Here is a 19,493-nt window from a genome sequence, read left to right as displayed (position 1 = left end):
ACCTGAGCTCAATTGTGAGTCTCATAGCAAAGGGTCTGAATACTTATGTAAATAAGGTAATTCCCTTTTTAATTTTTAATACATTTGAAAAATATATACTTTTTGCTTTGCCATTATGAGGTATTGTGTGTAGATTGATGAGGGAAAAACTATTTAATTAATTTTAGAATAAGGCTGTAAGGTAACAAAATGTGGAAAAGGAATGCACTGTATATAAAGTCCGATCAGGTTACAATATTACATTTAATCTCTATGGTTGTACCGTGCTAAACATGGCCCAGGTGGTGGGTTATAAATCAGCTGTTCCTGGATCAGTTAGTGAGAGTATCAGCAACTACCCCTGCTTTCATTCACTACCCAATCATACTAATTTCCCAAAGAACATGACAAGGGGAATACCAATCAGCCCTGCTGGTTTGCCAACATTTGATTGGATTAGACCACCTCCTGATCACCAAACTTTATATTGAAAGTGTGTGTCTACTGTTCACAAGAGGCTCTCGTGGGAGCAGCAGTAATTTAATTTAGCTATAATGTGACATTTTCTATAAAACTAATGACACAATAAGCTAGACTGTAGCTGGTGATGTAAGGTCCACTCCAAACTATTTTCAATTATTGATTAGAGGTTTGCAAGAGAGGAATTTCTCTGTCAAAGCTAAATTTTGTGCATGTTTATTATTAATATGGATGTGGTTGATGCTAATCAATCTCCTGCACAATTCTTATTTAAAACTAAGGGATACAATATCATCTCCACTGTCGGTAGTGATAAAATGACAATGCTGTTTATCTTTGGTCTCGTTCCAAAATCAATCAATACATGTTTTACAAATGTAACTAGATTCCACTTTCTATGACAATTATTTTATCACCGGTTGAAGTCCGAATCCATCAAAGCACAATTATCCAGTTGTAAATAGGATGTTATGAGAACTCGCTACAAGGAAATGTTAAGCAAAGTGGTCTTGAGCCGGGCTTTTTAATAAATGGCTAAATACTGTATTATGGCGAAATATCTAATTCTTTATATGCACAATATACTGTACATACACTATGAATAGAGAAGTATATGGACACCCCTTCAAATGTGTGGATATCGGCTATTTCAGCCACACCCGTTATTGACAAGTGTATAAAATCGAGCACACAGCCATGCAATCTCCATAGACAAACATTGGCACATAGAATGGCCATACTGAAGAGATCAGTGACTTTCAACGTGGCACCGTCATAGGATTCCACCTTTCCAACAAGTCAGTTCCTTAAATTTCTGCACTGCTAGAGCTGCACAGGTCAGCTGTAAGTGCTGTGAAGTGGAAATGTCTAGGAGCAACAACGGGTCATCCGCGAAATGGTTGGCCACACCAGCTCACAGAACGAGACCGCCAAGTGCTGAAGCGCGTAGCGTGTAAAATTGTCTGTTCTCGGTTGTTACACTCACCACCGAGTTCTAAGGTGCCTCTGGAAGCAACATCTGCACAATAACGGTTCGTCGGGATCTTCATGAAATGTGTTTCCTTGGCCGAGCAGCCGCAGACAACCCTAAGATCACCATGCACAATGCCAAGCGTCGGCTGGAGTGGTGTAAAGCCCGCCGACATTGGACTCTGGAACAGTGAAAATGCATACTCTGGAGTGATGAATCACGCTTCACCATCTGGCAGTCCAACGATGAGTAGAACCAACTGTAAAGTTTGGTGGAGGAGTAACCAATGCCAAGAGTGTGTAAAGCTGTCATCAAGGCAAAGGGTAGCTACATTGAAAAATCTCAAATATAAAATATATTTTTTGGTTACTACGTGATACCATATGTGTTATTTCATAGTTTTTAAGTCTTCACTATTATTCTACAATGTAGAAACTAGTAAAAATAAAGAAAAAGCCTTGAATGAGTAGGTGTGTCAAAACCTTTAACTGGTACTGTATATCCATGCTGCACACAGGTGAGGTATGAAATCCATGTTCCACACAATTTATGTATTGAAGATCATTTGGTCCTGTCCAATTCTCAACCAGACATGCAATCTTTGAAAGCCAAGCTATAATTTAAGAAACTATTCAATTAGAAAAATGTATTCTCTTTGAGTACAGTCATAAGGATCCCTGAAATTGACCAGCCTTCATTTCTTGAATAATGGATAACCTTACATTTTTATTGATTCTAGGAGGGCACTGGCGCTTCTGATGACAATGCTTTTAAGGCAATGTGGCATGTTGCCCAGCTAAACTTCAGGCTCACTTCCCTCTCTGTACAAAATCCTCTGCACTTTGAAACATAAGGTCTTATTTTTGGCTGCCGTTAAGGCGGCACTAGTGTCAAAAGCACGCTCTTTGGCTATTTCAACTTGTAAAAGCCAGCGCTCTGCTATACCTGTCTAACATGCTGACCAAACCATACGTGCGCCTGCGTGTGCGCCATCGCATGCATGTTGATTTTGTACCCCAACACCAGACACGATCAGGACACGCAGGTTGAAATATCAAAACAAACTGAACCAATTATATTAATTTGGGGACAGGTCGAAAAGCATTAAACATGTATGGCAATTTAGCTAGCTAGCTTGCTGTTGCTAGCTAATTTGTCCTGGGATATACACATTGGGTTGTTATTTTACCTGAAATGCACAAGGTCCTCTACTCCGACAATTAGTCCACAGATATCTCTGCTCCTTCCTCAGGCTTATTTTTTACTTCTTTTGACTTTATATGGTGGTTGGCAACCAACTTTACGGTGCATTACTTCAACCGACTGGAGTGTGGACGTCAGTTCATCTTTCAATCACCCACGTGGGTATATGCTCCTAAAAACCAATGAGGAGATGGGAGAGGCCGGACTTGAGCGTCACAAATAGAACCTATTTCTATTTTAGCACCTGGCCATGCAGATGCTCGCTGTGGCACGCAATGAATGTAAAACATGTATGTGTACATTTATTTTGCAACACGAGCAGTGTGGTCAGCATGTTACAGTACATGCTGACCACACTGCCTGCGTAAATTTACACGCTATTCAATAATTTCATCCACACTGCTCGCGAGCATCTGCGTAGCCAGGCGCTAAAACAGAACTTGGTTCAGTCTTTGAACCATGTCCTGCAATTTTTTTACCAAGTCTCCCATCTCCTCATTGGTTTTTAGGAGTGGGGGCGGTCCTGTCCTGTCCCAATGCAATTGGTTATGGCATCGATTTTGCCAGGGGAGGCGCATGGTAGCCTAATCAGTAGCATTTAACCAATGTTTTTTATAAAAATATCACGAGCAGCAAAACAGTCAACAGTCTTTCTTTGTCCATGCAGCTTCTGTGAAAAGTTTGGACTCATAAGCCCAATGTGTGATGCCCATTGAATGAAAGTCTGTTATTACAATATACTGCTTATTGTTTTTCATTTACCATTTTGTAAATAAATGTGCATCTTCCACTTTCATCTGTTAGACCTAACTGTCAAATCGCGGGAATTCCGATCGCTGTCCTTGGTGCTGAGTCTACCTGTAGCCTAGGCTATCTGCCTGTTCGTTTGTCACTAACAGGCAATAGCAACAGCGATGATTGACTAATATTATAACGTTTGGCAATGTCCAAATATCCATGGGTTGAACATGCAGGGCATTTTTGAAATGTGACTGCAATGTGTGTATGGATAGGACAAACATCCATGCCTCCTGCCGAGCCCTGCGTGCACACACACTGCCTTATGCTCATGGAATGAGAAATGTAATTTATGATTTCATGCTTCTGACCGGATCCTATTAAGAAATATTGTTGTCAATTTAAAAACAGATTGATTTTTTTTCGTTTAATTTGGTTAAAAACTAAACATAAGAAAGATTCACCTTCAAATCAATTCAAATGTAATTGGTTGGATACGCATATTTAGCAGATGTAGGGGAGAACACAGAAGACAGCCCTATTAGGTAAAAGACCAAGTCCATATTATGGCAAGAACAGCTCAAACAAGCAAAGAGAAATGACAGTCCATCTGTCACGGCCGTCGTTGGAAGAAGCAGACCAAGGTGCAGCGTGGTGAGTGTATTACTTTTATTTTAGAATGACGCCAACAATAAACCATACAAAACCGACCGTGAAGCTGAAGGGCTATAGTGCCACAAACAAAGACAACTACCCACAACGAAAGGAGGGAAAAGGGCTACCTAAGTATGGTTCCCAATCAGAGACAACGATAGACAGCTGTCCCTGATTGAGAACCATACCCGGCCAAAACATAGAAACACAAAATCATAGAAAACAAAACATAGAATGCCCACCCCAAATCACACCCTGACCAAACCAAATAGAGACATAAAAAGGCTCTAAGGTCAGGGCGTGACAACATCATTACTTTAAGACACGAAGGTCAGTCAATACGGAAAATGTAAAGAACTTTGAACGTTTCTCCAAGTGCAGTCGCAAAAACCATCAAGCGCTATGATGAAACTGGCTCTCATGAGGACCGCCACAAGAAAGGAAGACCCAGAGTTACCTCTGCTGCAGAGGATAAGTTCATTAGAGTTACCAGCCTCAGAAATTGCACCCCAAATAAATGCTTCACAGCGATCAAGTAACAGACACATCTCAACATCAACTGTTCAGAGGAGACTGTGTGAATCAAGCGTTCATGGTCAAATTGCTGCAAAAAAAAACACTACTAGAAGGACACCAATAAGAAGAAGAGACATGCATGGGCCAAGAAACACGAGCAATGGACATTAGACCAGTGGAAATATGTCCTTTGGTCTGATGAGTCCAAATTTGACCGCCGTGTCTTTGTGAGACGCAGAGTAGGTGAACGGATTATCTCCGCATGTGTGGCTCCCACCGTGAAGCATGGAGGAGGAGGTGTGATGGTGTGGGGGTGCTTTGTTGGTGACACTGTCTGTGATTTATTTAGAATTCAAGGCAGACTTAACTAGCATGGCTACCACCACATTCTGCAGCAATACGCCATCCTGTCTGGTTTGCGCTTAGTGGGACTATCATTTGTTTTTCAACGGGACAATGACCCAAAACACCGCTCCAGGCTGTGTAAGGGCTATTTGACCAAGAAGAAGCGTGATAGAGTGGTGCATCAGATGACCTGGTCTCCACAATCACCCGACCTCAAACCAACTGAGATGGTTTGGGATGAGTTGGACCGCAGAATGAAGGAAAAGCAGCCAAGAAGTGCTTAGCATATGTGGGAACTCCTTCAAGACTGTTGGAAAAGCATTCCAGGTAAAGCTGGTTGAGAGAATGCCAAGAGTGTGCATCAAGCTGTCATCAAGGCAAAAGGTGGCTACTTAGCGATTATCAATAACCAACTTGACAGAGCTTGAAGAATTCTAAAAATATCTGTGAATACTTACAATACCAGTCAAAAAAAGCTTTTGCAAATGTATAATTTATTTAAGAATTCAATAAGAAAGCAACCAACAGTTTACACAGACACTGCTTGTGCCATTTAATTGTTTAGCGGTTTGACTATTTTCTTCTGGTATTATCCCCACTAGCTGTGTCAATTCCATACCATTTCCCTCACCTTAGCATGTAACAACAGTGGACAACATGCTCTTTGTATAAAACTCAAAAACCATGTAATAATGTACATTTAATTTAGTTATCATTTAGTTAGTGTGTATAGACTTGAACCATTCCATTACACATGTGGACTGCCAGCCTGTTTGTATAATCGTATAGTTATTTAAGCACAAAGCAATGACTTCCCAAACTTTCTTTCACTATAATTTTTATTTTTATTTAATTCTATAGCAACATTTCTCTCCACGGTGCTATTTTTGACAAATCTTTGAATCCTCATTCCAGTGATTTTGTATTTTGTGTGTATCCCATCTAAAGTTTTTTAACTGATGATAACAGAACTAGGGAGATGGATGGCTGATGGCAGCCTCCTGTCACAATGCAATTTCATGCCCATATAAAACATTTATTGGCATTTCTAATGTAGAGTTGCCAAATAATTCTGTAATGCTGGCCCTTTGTCTATTAATTGACAAATGATCAGATCAGATGCAGGGTGGGTGATGTGACGCCCATGTAAATAAAGATGGATGCCAGACTGTGATGGCGATCCCTCAATGGTGCTGGATGGAAGAGAAGCAGCAGATTTTTGGACCGGGACCCATTCTTTCATGTGTTGTAATTTTTTGACTTGATTGAATTGAATAGGTAACGTTTTTTGTCCTTTGTACAGTACTCAATAATGGGATGTACCTCTTATACTCAATTTCAATCAATATTTCTAGACTTGAATGACAGTTAGGCTTTTGCCATTTGAAAGAACACTTCCATTCACACAACTATTGATAATTTAAAACTCATTCAGGCCTATCTTATAGGGCCCTTTCATCACAGTTACAATTCAAGGGCACTGGGCGGCTGTCAAAAGTCTCCAAAATTTTGTCACAAAATCAGTCGTTCAAAAGCATTCACATCACCCCACACATTTTTGTTTCGATCCAGTAACGTGTAATGTCAGATGCAGCAATAAGAAGATGCTCTTCACATTGCTTTTTGTTGCGATTAGAGAAAATAGAGATAGCAGATCTACCTCACAGTATGCCCCCTGGCTATGATCCCCCCCCCCCCCCATAGGAAACAAGCTAACTTTCCATTTAGGGGGTGAATTCCGTGTCATATGAAACCCGAATCGTATTCTCAGCTCATGACGGCCCATTTTCCCTCGCAAGCTTTGTTGGCAGATAACGTTATCCATCACGGGATAAGTCAGAGGTGTCTGGATAGTTCTCAAGACCTCGAAGGTGTGAAATTGTTGACGAAATATCTGTGGCTGATGTCACTTGACAACTGAAAGTGGACCTAAGAGTAACGGTAAAAACACAGACAAGAAACAAAGGAAATGTGTGCAGCTGTGCGGTGTACACCACAGGCACATGCACAGATAGGGCTGTACCTGTGCAGAGCACATGCCCTTTTGCCCCACCAGTCTCCAAAGTAGCCTTTTTGTCATTTTGAGCACCTGCCCCCTAAAGGGTCTGTGCATGGTCCTGCTACACCTGCATGTGTAATCGGTCAGGTAGCATTTGATTCAGTATTCAATTTGATGATTTAAGTTCGTAATAGAGAAAATAACAGATGCCATCAATGTCATTGGACATACGGTATCTGCTGCTATGGGTCTTAGCTCACACACTTTGGAATCTCCTTCATGCCTCTGGATTGAGTGGCATAACCTATAACCACTAAACCACACAGTCTTTAACCATCAGCCTGTGATCCATCCTTTCAGGTGTCTAATCTATTGCATTAGTGGGATATCTCAAGCATGCTGCTTGTAAAAGCGGGGAAAGAGCTGCCATACGATAAAAAAGGCTTATCAGTGAGTGGGATGGCAATAAATCAATACAATTCATTGTTTATCTGAGTCATGTTAGACATTTGTCCCCAAAAATGTATTCTCTAATTTTTGCAACCAGGAACAAGATAGAGAAAAGTGGATGGCTTTGTAACATGTCATTTTTATTTACATGTAAATGGCTGTTTCAATCTAGATGATAAGTTATTTTAACTATACCACAATGGAGGGCATGTTGATGTAGTGTGTGTTTTCTTCCAGCTGTGTCCACTCTTTAGCCCTGATTTACTTAACATGTGCACCTGTTATTTTGTGTAAGGGAGTATAGTGAATTGATTTTGATGCCAACTTTATCGACACTTGATTTATTTTTGCTATCTTTAGCATTCCATGCAAATGTCTTTGAGAGGCTGTTTGTCAACTTGGCATCTGAACTATTGGTGCATCTTAAGCATGCATTTTCGTTTAGTCAAAGTCTGTTTCTCACGCTCGTCTCCACCAGAGGCAAATCGAAAGGACATGTCAAATGCCTAAGATGATGTTTGGGCCTCAAATTCCCAAACATTAACAGTGGATACAAAATCAATGTCTCTCTAGCTAGAGGGAATGCCTCGGAGGCAGAATTGTCTCTGTGGAGATTTCATTTGGTCTCCTTTTTTATGCTGCTTTTAGAATCTGTCATTTAGCAGTGGATGACAGACACATGATGCTTCTTTCAGCTGTATTTTTGGTCCCACTGTTTACTAAGTGGCCTACGTATTTGCAAAAACAATATCTTTGCATGGTAGTTATATTAGGCAGATAGTTACAGTGTAGATACACATAGTTACATGCAGTGAGCTGTTGTTGTTGTTTTGGCTCTGTTTAGATACTACAGCACTTTTTGTACAAAGTCACCCCATTTCAGGGGACCAAAAGTGTTGGGACCTTCATTCAGAAAGTTTTCATACCCCTTGACTTTATCCTAAACTCTACCTTGTTCTAAACTGGATTAAATAAACCCTTTTCCTCATCAATCTACATACAATACCCCATATTGACAAAGTGAAGAAAAAAATAAAAAAGTTTTGCAAAATTAGTAAAAAATAAAAAACAGAAATAACTTATTTACATAAGTATTCAGACACTTTGCTATGAGCTGAGGTGCATCCTGGTTTCATTGGTCATCCTTGAGATGTTTCTACAATTTGATTGGAGTCCACCTGTGGTACATTCAAATGATTTGACATGATTTGGAAAGGCACCCACCTGTCTACATAAGGTCTCACAGTTGACAGTGCATGTCAGAGCAAAAACCAAGCCATGAGGCTGAAGGAATTGTCCGTAGAGCTCTGAGATAGAATTGTGTCGAGGCACAGATCTAGGGAAGGGTACCAAAACATTTCTGCAGCATTGAAGGTCCCCAAGAAAACAGTGGTGTCCATTATTCCTAAATGGAAGAGATTTGGAACCACCAAGACTTTTCCTAGAGCTGGTCGCCCGGCCAAACTGTGCAATCGGGGGAGAAGGGCCTTGGTCAGGGAGGTGACCAAGAACCCGATGATCACTCTGACAGAGCTCCATAGTTCCTCTGTGGAGATGAGAGAACCTTCCAGAAGGACAGAAGTCACTCCTCAGTAAAAGGCATATGACAGCCCGATTGGAGTTTGCCAAAAGGCACCTAAAGGACTTTGACCATGAGAAACAAGATTCGCTGGTCTGAAGAAACCAAGATTGAACTCTTTGGACTGAATGCCAAGCGTCAAATCTAGAGGAAATCTGGCACCATCCCTACGGCGAAGCATGCGGAGATGAGATATAGTATCATGCTGTGGGGATGTCTTTCAGCGGCAGGGACTGGGAGACTAATCAAGATCGAGGGAAAGATGAACGAAGCAAAGTACAGAGATCCTTGATGAAAACCTGCTCCAAAGCGCTCAGGACCTCAGACTGGGGCGAGGGTTCACCTTCCAACAGGACAACGAACATAAGAACACAGCCAAGACAACACTGGGGTGGATTCGGGACAAGTTTCTTGAATATCCTTGAGTTGCCCAGCCAGAGCCCGGACTTGAACCTGATCGAACATCTCTGGAGAGACCTGAATTTAACTGTGCAGCGACGCTCCCCATCCAACCTGTGTAGATTGATGAGAAAAAATAAACTATTTAATGCATTTTAGAATAAGGCTGTAACGTAACAACATCTGGAAACAGTTAAGGGGTCTGAATACTTTCCAAATGCACTGTAGGTGTATTAAAGTCGTCAAAAGTTTAGTATTTGGTCCCATGTTCCTAGCACGCAATGAATCATGAATAATGATGAGTGAGAAAAGTTACAGATGTACAAATATCATACCCCTAAGGCATGCTAACCTCTCACCATTACAATAACGGGGAGTGTTAGCATTTTTGGGGGGTATGATATTTGTGGGTCTTTCATTTTCTCAATCATCATTATTCGGGACTATCCTTAATCATGGTAGCATCCACATTAATGTAGAAGTGTTCAGAAACATATAATATTCTTATTTTCAATAAAAGTGACTCCAAAATGACACAATACAATATTTACCATTCATTCCTATTAGGCATAAAATAATCTGAAAAACAACTTAAACAAACAGCAAATTCATCCAACAAGTTTGTAGTCGCAAATGATATAATCATTCGCGTGCTAGGAATATGGGACCAAATACAAAACTTTTGATTACTTTAATACACATATAATTGAATTTGTCCCAAAACTTTTGGTCCCCTAAAATAAAGGGACTGTGTATAAAAGGTTGAGTAATTTCAAAACGGTTCGCCAGATAGGGATGACAATACCCTCAAATTAAAGCTGACAGTGTGCACTTTAACCTCAGCCATTGTACAATATCAAATCCAAAGTGCTGGAGTAAAGAACCAAAAAATGTGTTACTGTCCCAATACTTTGAGCTCACCGTATTACTTCCATGTGTTACACCTACAGGTAACTGCCAAAATAAAGGAAACAGATGAGTAAATAATGGGTACAAAGTATGAAAAGCAGTTGCTTCCACACAGGTATGGTTCCTGAGTTAATTAAGCAATTAACATCCCATCATGCTTAGGGTCATGTATAAAACTGCCCAGTTGACCAATATTTTGGCTACCGTGGCTAGAAGAAGAGATCTCAGTGACTTTGAAAGAGCGGTTTCAAAGGAGCATAGGGGGTTTAAAGTGTGTGTTTGTCTCAGTCACCCAATCTCAACCCAATTGAACCCTTATGGGAGATTCTGGAGCGGTGCCTGAGATAGCATTTTCCATCAACTAAACACCAAATTATGGATATTTCTCATGGGAGAACGGTGTCTCATCCCTCCAGTAGAGTTCCAGACACTTTACACTGAAAAAATGCTGGGTTAAAAACAACCCAGTGCTGGGTAAATAGTGGACAGAACACACACTGGGTTGTTTTTGACCCAGCCAGTTGGGTCATTGAGATATGATCCACTGGGTCAGATCAGAACACTGGTATTGGGTATTGTGTCAGGATCCCCATTAGGTGTTGCAAAAGCAGCAGCTACTCTTCCTGGGGTCCACACAAAACATGAAACAGAATGACCATGAAACATAAAATGAAACATATAATACAGAATGACATAATACAGAACATCATTAGAGCAGAACAGCTCAAGGACAGAACTACATACATTTTAAACTGGAAGCGGGGCTTAGAAGGGGTGTGGCTTTCAGATCTTTTTTGGGGGGGGGGAGAGACCCATGAGAGTAAATATCATTCTGGTTAATCTGTTCTGTTCTCCGGACCAACCCCCAAGCCATTCTCACCACTCCGATTTTGTGACCCCTCCGATTGTTGGGGTGCATGATGCCCCTTTACTTCGACGTGGTGGTATGAGTCAGCTGTTGCTAGTGGGCCAATAGTGACCTCTCATGGGTTTTTCTTTCAAGACATGTTGTTAGTCATTTATATAATTTTTTTCATTAGAGCCTGGCTTTTGTGCAATTGTTGATGTCTTTAAATGTAACATTTACAATGCCTTAATGAGTATAAAATATTATTCTGGGTTAGAAATTAACAAATAATTGTATTGTGATGCATGATAATCAACGCACCAGTCCCATGGCTCATGAAAATAAATGGCTATCTAGCAGAATAACAAAATCATTAGCCGGTATTAGGTAAGGGGGTATATGCAGTTCATGCTGTATTTACAACTACACGAAATCTAGTCAAAAGTGTACCGCATATAGTCAAATTAAAGCTGTCACGAGGACAGTGTAAATTATATTGCTCTGATTATAATAATGTGGACGGCAATAACGGTTGGTTGACACTCAATTATCAACCAACTGTCAGGTCTACAATAAAAGGTCACGTAATTAATATCTCATAAAGGGTAATGACACACTCTGCAGTGCTATGTAAAAATCTGTTTAAATATCAGTATCAGGCTGCTTAACAATCAACTGCTGCAAAAAAAAGCCAGTTTCATTTCAACAGCTTCGCTTGTGGAAAATTCAGTCTATACTTCAAATGGTCTGCATGGTGGTGGATAATATATATATATGTTTTTAAACATATGCTAAGAAAAAACATACACATTGTCTGTGAGCCAACCACACAGTAACCTTAGCAATTTTTTCAATGTCACATCTTTGTTGCATTCATGAAATAGTTCCGGAATTTCATTTTAAGGCAAATAAAAAAGTGTGCATAAAGTGACAGTATAATGTAGGTAACACAGTCAAGGTACACTGATGGCCAGAGCTTTCGGGACATTGCAATTGTTGTATTTGTATGTTTCTTGGAGCAGACCTGAAGACAAATGTCTGTCTCTGCAGATTAACTAATAATCTGCTATTCTAGGTGTTATAAAAGCAACGTCAAAAGACATATAGACTTGGACAAACCAAACTCAATTACAGTACTTTTTTAAATGGTTCTGCCACGTTTCAGAGTAATAGCAGAGAAAAAAACATAATTAACTGCCGACACTTGTAAATTACATTTTATATTTGCAAAGGGTAGGTAAGTTACCTGCTGCGACATGTGCGATTTGAATTCAGTAGAGACACTTTGATCAATGATCCCCTCTAAAATGAGAACAAATCAATTGGATTACCTGGGGCATTTGGAAAGGAACTTTTGGCCGGGGCATTACATGATAATTCTTGGATCGCAAGACCCAATGTTTGGCTTTTCACTCTCTGATCGATCTGATGTACACGTCTTAATCTGAGAGAGACATCCCTCTGAGTGCATTCAGGGAGATCAGATGGAAGGGATGAGAAAGGGGGATTAAAAAAGAGAGATTGAGAGAGACAGGCAAAGCATACTTTATACACCTTTGAACAATGTCAAATTGTGGAAATTCTGGTCAAGTTTAAATGTGTTCAAGACAATAAGATTCACACAGGGCATAAAACAGTCATGTGTAACTAATATTCTATATATCTGTATGTTTGTGCTCTATGTGTGCCTGTCATATTTGCTAAGAAGTGACTTTCCTGGCATGGCTAACTGATATTTTATAACCTAAAATAGGTAATCGTGCCACAACTGATGGTTATGTGCAGGTCTTGCATAATTGACTGACAGCTGAAGCAGAGAACTCTGGATTGATGCAATGATTTTTTAAAGAAAACTTGTAGCCTAGTGGTTAGAGCATTGGGCCAGTCACTGAAAGGTTGCTAGATCGAATCCCTGAGCTGACAAGGTGAAAATCTGGTGTTCTGCCCCTGAACAAGGCAAGTAACCCACCGTTCCTAGGCTGTTATTGTAAATAAGAATTTGCTCTTAACTGACTTGCCTAGTTAAATACAATTTAAATAAAAGCTATAAAATCTCAAAGGTCATACTTTATTACTGCAATAGACACCCTATACTGACTTTATCCTTAAAGCACACATGCAGTTGTCTCTTTCTACTATTAGTATAGAAGAGGAGAAATGCAGTAGCATGCCATTGAGTAGATGCTTGCCAGACATTGCTAAATGTAATTTTGTTTCAAACCATGGCTATTTCATTCCATATGATTGCCATGTAAAAAATAAAAAGTATTGATTCAAAATGTTGACAGATACTGCTCAGCATTAAAATAGGTCCTCAAGCCACTAATCCAAAACAGGCCAAGTCTTAGGTCTAACGGACCGTAGTCTCTAAGGACAAGAACGTGGAGAGATACAGCACACTTATTTTCACCCTGAGAACCGGAAAGTGCTTTTTTCCATGTACAGCTATTTCAAAAGCCTCGGGTGAAAGCAGGGTGGTCCTATTTCTCCTCCCCGCTCTCAACTGTGTCCACACTCCAAGAAAGTCAGCATCCACTGTTCCAGTCCCTTTTATGGATCCCACAAGGTAAATGAAACCGTGGGAGACCAAGGAACACCTGGAGAAGATCTGTAATGTAAAGATTGAAGAACTGAACTACACATGGAACTTGAGAAACTGGCCCAAAAGTGAAGAAGATAATTTGTGGATGACCTATGTGAAAGGGTTTAAGTCTAGTAAGTTGAGCTCTCAAGTGCCCCTCAGGATACAAGTCGTCTCTCCATCCTGGATACTCGAGATGTCTGTGTCCTTATCATTGCCGACGCTGCTCCTGACAGAGATACTGCCGATGAATGAGTTCATCTTTTGGGTGTACAGGTCCCCGACATTAAAGCAAGGTATACTGGGGTCGGGGATCTTACTATCGTTACTATTGCATAGCTCCGCCTCGTTATTGCTCTGATCGGCATCCATGGCCTTTTGCCTTTGGTAGTACATGGAGAACTTGTTGAAGATAATGGTGATGGGCAGAGCCACCACCAGCAGCCCACAGATGATGCACAGGGTTGCCACTAGCTTCCCTAACACCGTCACTGGGCAGGTGTCTCCGTAGCCCACCGTCGTCATGCTAATAGTGGCCCACCACCAGCCCACAGGGATGGTCGTTATGTCTGACTCCTCTGACTCCTTCTCCACAAAGTAGATGAGGGCGGAGAAGATGGAAATACCCACATAGAGAAAGAGCATCAGGAGGCCCACCTCATGGTAGCTATGCCTTAGCGTGGCACCCAGCGAGCGCAGCCCCGCTGAGTGGCGTGCCAGCTTGAGGATGCGGAAGATGCGCATCAGCCGCAGGATCTGTACCACCTTCCCCACGTTTTCCAGCTCCTCGTTCTCCTCGTCCACCGTCTCAAAGGCCAACGTGGCGTAGAAAGGCACGATGGACACAAAGTCAATGATGTTGAGCACGTTACTCAGGAACTTCCGGGGGCACGGTGCCACGGACAGCCGCACCAGGAACTCCACAGAGAAGCTGACAACGCACACAGCCTCGAAGATAGCCAGCACTGGGTCTTCAATCTCCTTGTCATTGAGGTCCACCTGGTGGAACTCGGGAATGCTGTGGATGCACATGGCCACGATGGAGGTCAGCACCATGACCAGCGAGGCCACGGCGATCACCTTGGCCAAACGTGAGTAGCCCGGGTTCTCCAGGCACAGCCAGATGTTCTTGCGGACCTCCGAGCACCAGGTGCCCTCAAACTTCTCCAAGTCCTGGTCTATAGTTGAGAGATCCTCCATGGATGAGTCAATGCTCCCAAACTGCTGATGTTGTTCATCACTCCTCCGGTCCCAGTCCTTGTCCTCTGCAAACTCCCTCTGCTCCTGAAACTTGTTGCTGCAGCAGGAGTCCAGGTGGAGCGCCTTGATGCCCCAGTACTCAATCTCCTGGCTGAAGGAGAAGACACACAGCTCCTCCATCAGGTGGATCTTGCCCGTGTGGTAGAAGTTAAGGACATAGCGGAAGAAACGCGGGTTGCGGTCAAAGTAGTACTCCTTGTCGGTGGGGCTGAAGTCATCGCAAAGCTCCAGGATGGCCTCCTCGGAGACGCAGCCCAACAGGCACCCCAGGCGGGTCCTGGGAAAGCGCTGCAGGATGCTGCGCTCCACGCGCTGCTTAAAGCCGCCCACATTAAGGTTGAGGAAGCTTTCGTCTGTGCCACGCCTGTGAAGGATCTGGCCATACAGCATGGTGGATCTGTGGCATGGGTGGAGCCTTACGAGAAGGGGGAGGCGTTCACTTCTCAACGCTTGCTCAGGTCATTTCCAGGCTGAAGATCCATCAACTACACAGGAAAACAATATACCAACATCAGTGACTTGCACAAATATACCAACATCAGTGACTTGCACAAACCACAGCATTGGTATACTGCACTGCTCAAAAAAATAAAGGGACCACTTAAACAACACAATGTAACTCCAAGTCAATCACACTTCTGTGAAATCAAACTGTCCACTTAGGAAGCAACACTGATTGACAATACATTTCACATGCTGTTGTGCAAATGGAATAGACAAAAGGTGGAAATTATAGGCAATTAGCAAGACAACCCCAATAAAGGAGTGGTTCTGCAGGTGGTGACCACAGACCACTTCTCAGTTCCTATGCTTCCTGGCTGATGGTTTGGTCACTTTTGAATGCTGGCGGTGCTTTCACTCTAGTGGTAGCATGAGATGGAGTCTACAACCCACACAAGTGGCTCAGGTAGTGCAGCTCATCCAGGATGGCAAATCAATGCGAGCTGTGGCAAGAAGGTTTGCTGTATCTGTCAGCGTAGTGTCCAGAGCATGGAGGCGCTACCAGGAGACAGGCCAGTACATCAGGAGACGTGGAGGAGGCCGTAGGAGGGCAACAACCCAGCAGCAGGACCGCTACCTCCGCCTTTGTGCAAGGAGGAGCATTGCCAGAACCCTGCAAAATGACCTCCAGCAGGCCACAAATGTGCATGTGTCTGCTCAAACGGTCAGAAACAGACTCCATGAGGGTGGTATGAGGGCCCGACGTCCACAGGTGGGGGTTGTGCTTACAGCCCAACACCGTGCAGGACGTTTGGCATTTGCCAGAGAACACCAAGATTGTGCTCTTCACAGATGAAAGCAGGTTCACACTGAGCACATGAGCACATGTGACAGATGTGACAGAGTCTGGAGACGCCGTGGAGAACATTCTGCTGCCTGCAACATCCTCCAGCATGACCGGTTTGGCGGTGGGTCAGTCATGGTGTGGGGTGGAATTTCTTTGTGGGGCCGCACAGCCCTCCATGTGCTCGCCAGAGGTAGCCTGACTGCCATTAGGTACCGAGATGAGATCCTCAGAGCCCTTGTGAGACCATATGCTGACACATGCACATTTGTGGTCTGCTGGAGGTCATTTTGCAGGGCTCTGGCAGTGCTCCTCCTTGCACAAAGGCGGAGGTAGCGGTCCTGTTGCTGGGTTGTTGCCCTCCTACGGCCTCCTCCACGTCTCCTGATGTACTGGCCTGTCTCCTGGTAGCGCCACCATGCTCTGGACACTACGCTGACAGACACAGCAAACCTTCTTGCCACAGCTCGCATTGATGTGCCATCCTGGATGAGCTGCACTACCTGAGCCACATGTGTGGGTTGTAGACTCCATCTCATGCTACCACTAGAGTGAAAGCACCGCCAGCATTCAAAAGTGACCAAAACATCAGCCAGGAAGCATAGGAACTGAGAAGTGGTCTGTGGTCACCACCTACAGAACCACTCCTTTATTGGGGGTGTCTTGCTAATTGCCTATAATTTCCATATTTTGTCTATTCCATTTGCACAACAGCATGTGAAATTTATTGTCAATAAGTGTTGCTTCCTAAGTGGACAGTTTGATTTCACAGAAGTGTGATTGACTTGGAGTTACATTGTGTTGTTTAAGTGTTCCCTTTATTTTTTTGAGCAGTGTATATCTGTTTCAAACTGAGAGATCAAGAACAAAAAACAATTTGCACACGACTTGCAAACTCTGGCCTGAGTTTGAGACATTGTGTGAATGAATACTTCTTCCACAATATATTTTGGTTCTAAAAATCTTTGTGCTTTCAGCAAACAAATAGTATATAATTTATTTATCACAAATAAATGTATCTTAAAAAACATACCTTATCATAGTGCTTATGCTTACATTACAGTGCTTTAAATGAACATGATACCTTGATATTGTTCCACAGTATTGGGTTCATTGGAACCCAAGTTGAGATATTATGTATGAGACTTCAAACAATATGACTTTGACTACAATTATAGATGGCCCAGATCCATGCTACAATCCCTTTGCTTTATAAACCCATCCAATCCAACATAAAAAACAACATTATTTGACAAGTTATTGGTTTATTCATGTAGTCCTTTCTACCTAGATAACATTATTAAAAGTACTTCACAACGTTCCTACATCAATGTAATAATGGATAATAAAATATATTCAGAAGAGTTGTGCCAAGCCAAAGAGCTGAAACTGACGTTAATGCGGCACAATACAAAACCACAATAGAAACCACAGCACAGTTCACTATTTAAGAAAGTTAGACTCCCCACAAACAACAAAACCTCAACAACAAAATGACATACCTGTCTTTCGGGGATCTCCTTTATATTAAAGAACATTCCAGAGGCAAACAAATTTTTCTGAAGGCTCGTCAACTCGCGCTCCTCACATGTCCCATCACACTGATTCAGTCGGGATGCTCCGGGCATTTTGAAGAGGAGCAAAGTAATCAATGGCCAAGGGAAGGATCAATGCGTCACTCAGTGGTCCATTTACCAGTAGCGTGCGCGCTCGCACTTATCTCTCCCCAAGCTGCGCACTATCCACTTCGTGCGCGAGGCGTTCCCAGAGAGAGACGCACGCGGAAAATAAGCTGAGTAGACGGGACAGTTGCTTCAAGGGAAATCGAAATAAGATCTCACATTTCAAGGCTATTCAGTGTAAATTAAGCTTGAAACACGTAACGTGCAAGAAATGCTGAATTGACAACTCCAAAAGCAAGATGAACAAAGCGTTTTGCATGATGGCTCACCAGTCTTGCATGATGGCTCACCAGTCTCAGCTAACATTGTTATTAGTTGACATAGAGTTGTAAAGTACTCATTTACTTTATAGTACTACTTAAGTAGTTATTTTCTAGGTGTCTGTACTTTACTTTAATATTTGTGACGGACCTGCTCAAGTCGGTCTTATGTAGCAAAATTTGAAATTGTGTTTTTTTTACATTGGATAAAAGTAGTGACTCAGAGCTACAAAATGGTATATCATACACTGCATTTGAGGAACAATGAGAAAGTAATTCTGCTTTGAAAGTTAATGAACTTGTCAACTCACTTTTGAGAAAATGGCCTTTGAACTCAGCATTGTTCACGCCAGCCCCACCCATCTCTTTAAGCATTCACATGTGCTAAACAGTGAGTAGTGTAGTAAAGATGAAGACTAAAAGTGGTAAAAGTAGTGGCCTACAATAAGGAAAAATTCCAGGTAAACAGAAATATTTTATAAATATTAGATGACACTTACCCAGACACACTTGTCTAAATTGATCGGTCATGTGAAAGAAATGCTGTAACCCCAACCCCCAGCCACATCTTGCCAAGTGGATGGGTCACTACAGAAGGTGTAAACAGTACAGCCATATGCTTACTTGCATAGTAGCAATATCATAAATAGATAGTGTCAATATAAATAGAATAATATACAGTATGTACAATATCAATATCAGTATCAGTGATAGATGAGGTAGTTATATATATACAATCAGGGGTAAAATGGCTGAGCAGCAGGATAAAAAAATAAATAGTAGCAGCAACGTATGCCGTTAGGTGATAATTATTTGAATAGAGGCACTGCAGATAGTGCTGATGACTGGTCCGTCTGAACCATGCATGAACAAGGGAATCTATATTCGGAGAGCCTGTTTCTGTCCTGCCCTTGACTTTGGTGCAGGGCATGTGATGTCCAGAGCCTGTTCGTTGCAAAACTCACTGATCTTCTCAAAAACATAAGTTTGTCTTGCTGTGTTTAGTGCAGGTGGTGCTTGTACAGGCAGCCCATCTATGGTAGGAAGGATGTCAGCATTGCGCAGCAGCTGAAACCTGGTCCCGAGAATCCAAACGCTCCTTGGCGACAACAATACCAGGCTCCAGAGCATCGAAGCCGTAAAAAGGGAAATAACACAAAAAATGAAGACATTAAAAACTTGCACAACATCAATTCACTTCCTACGTTTAGATAAGAAAAATGACCTCATACAATGCAATGAAATTGATATTCACCTGAAGTGCTGGTACTGCTTGAACTGTGGCAGCGGCCTGAAATACGGAGTCAGGTGTTATTGCCAGCCATAGCTTTCCAACAGCACCGTACAATCCTCCAGT

At 42.1% G+C, this 19,493-nt stretch overlaps 1 protein-coding gene across 1 annotated transcript; it reads right to left on the bottom strand.

Annotated features, from left to right (window-relative positions):
• Positions 1 to 7,174: 7,174 nt before the first annotated feature.
• Positions 7,175 to 15,379, bottom strand: LOC129812533 (potassium voltage-gated channel subfamily S member 3-like). The gene has a single exon (XM_055864167.1). It carries the CDS (start codon positions 15,297 to 15,299, stop codon positions 13,797 to 13,799), a length of 1,503 nt encoding a protein of 500 aa, XP_055720142.1. The 5' UTR covers positions 15,300 to 15,379; the 3' UTR covers positions 7,175 to 13,796.
• Positions 15,380 to 19,493: the final 4,114 nt, after the last annotated feature.

The sequence above is a fragment of the Salvelinus fontinalis genome, chromosome 16 (assembly GCF_029448725.1).
Source record: "Salvelinus fontinalis isolate EN_2023a chromosome 16, ASM2944872v1, whole genome shotgun sequence".
Taxonomy (NCBI): Eukaryota; Metazoa; Chordata; class Actinopteri; order Salmoniformes; family Salmonidae; genus Salvelinus; species Salvelinus fontinalis.
This window is presented reverse-complemented; position numbering and strand designations above follow the sequence as displayed.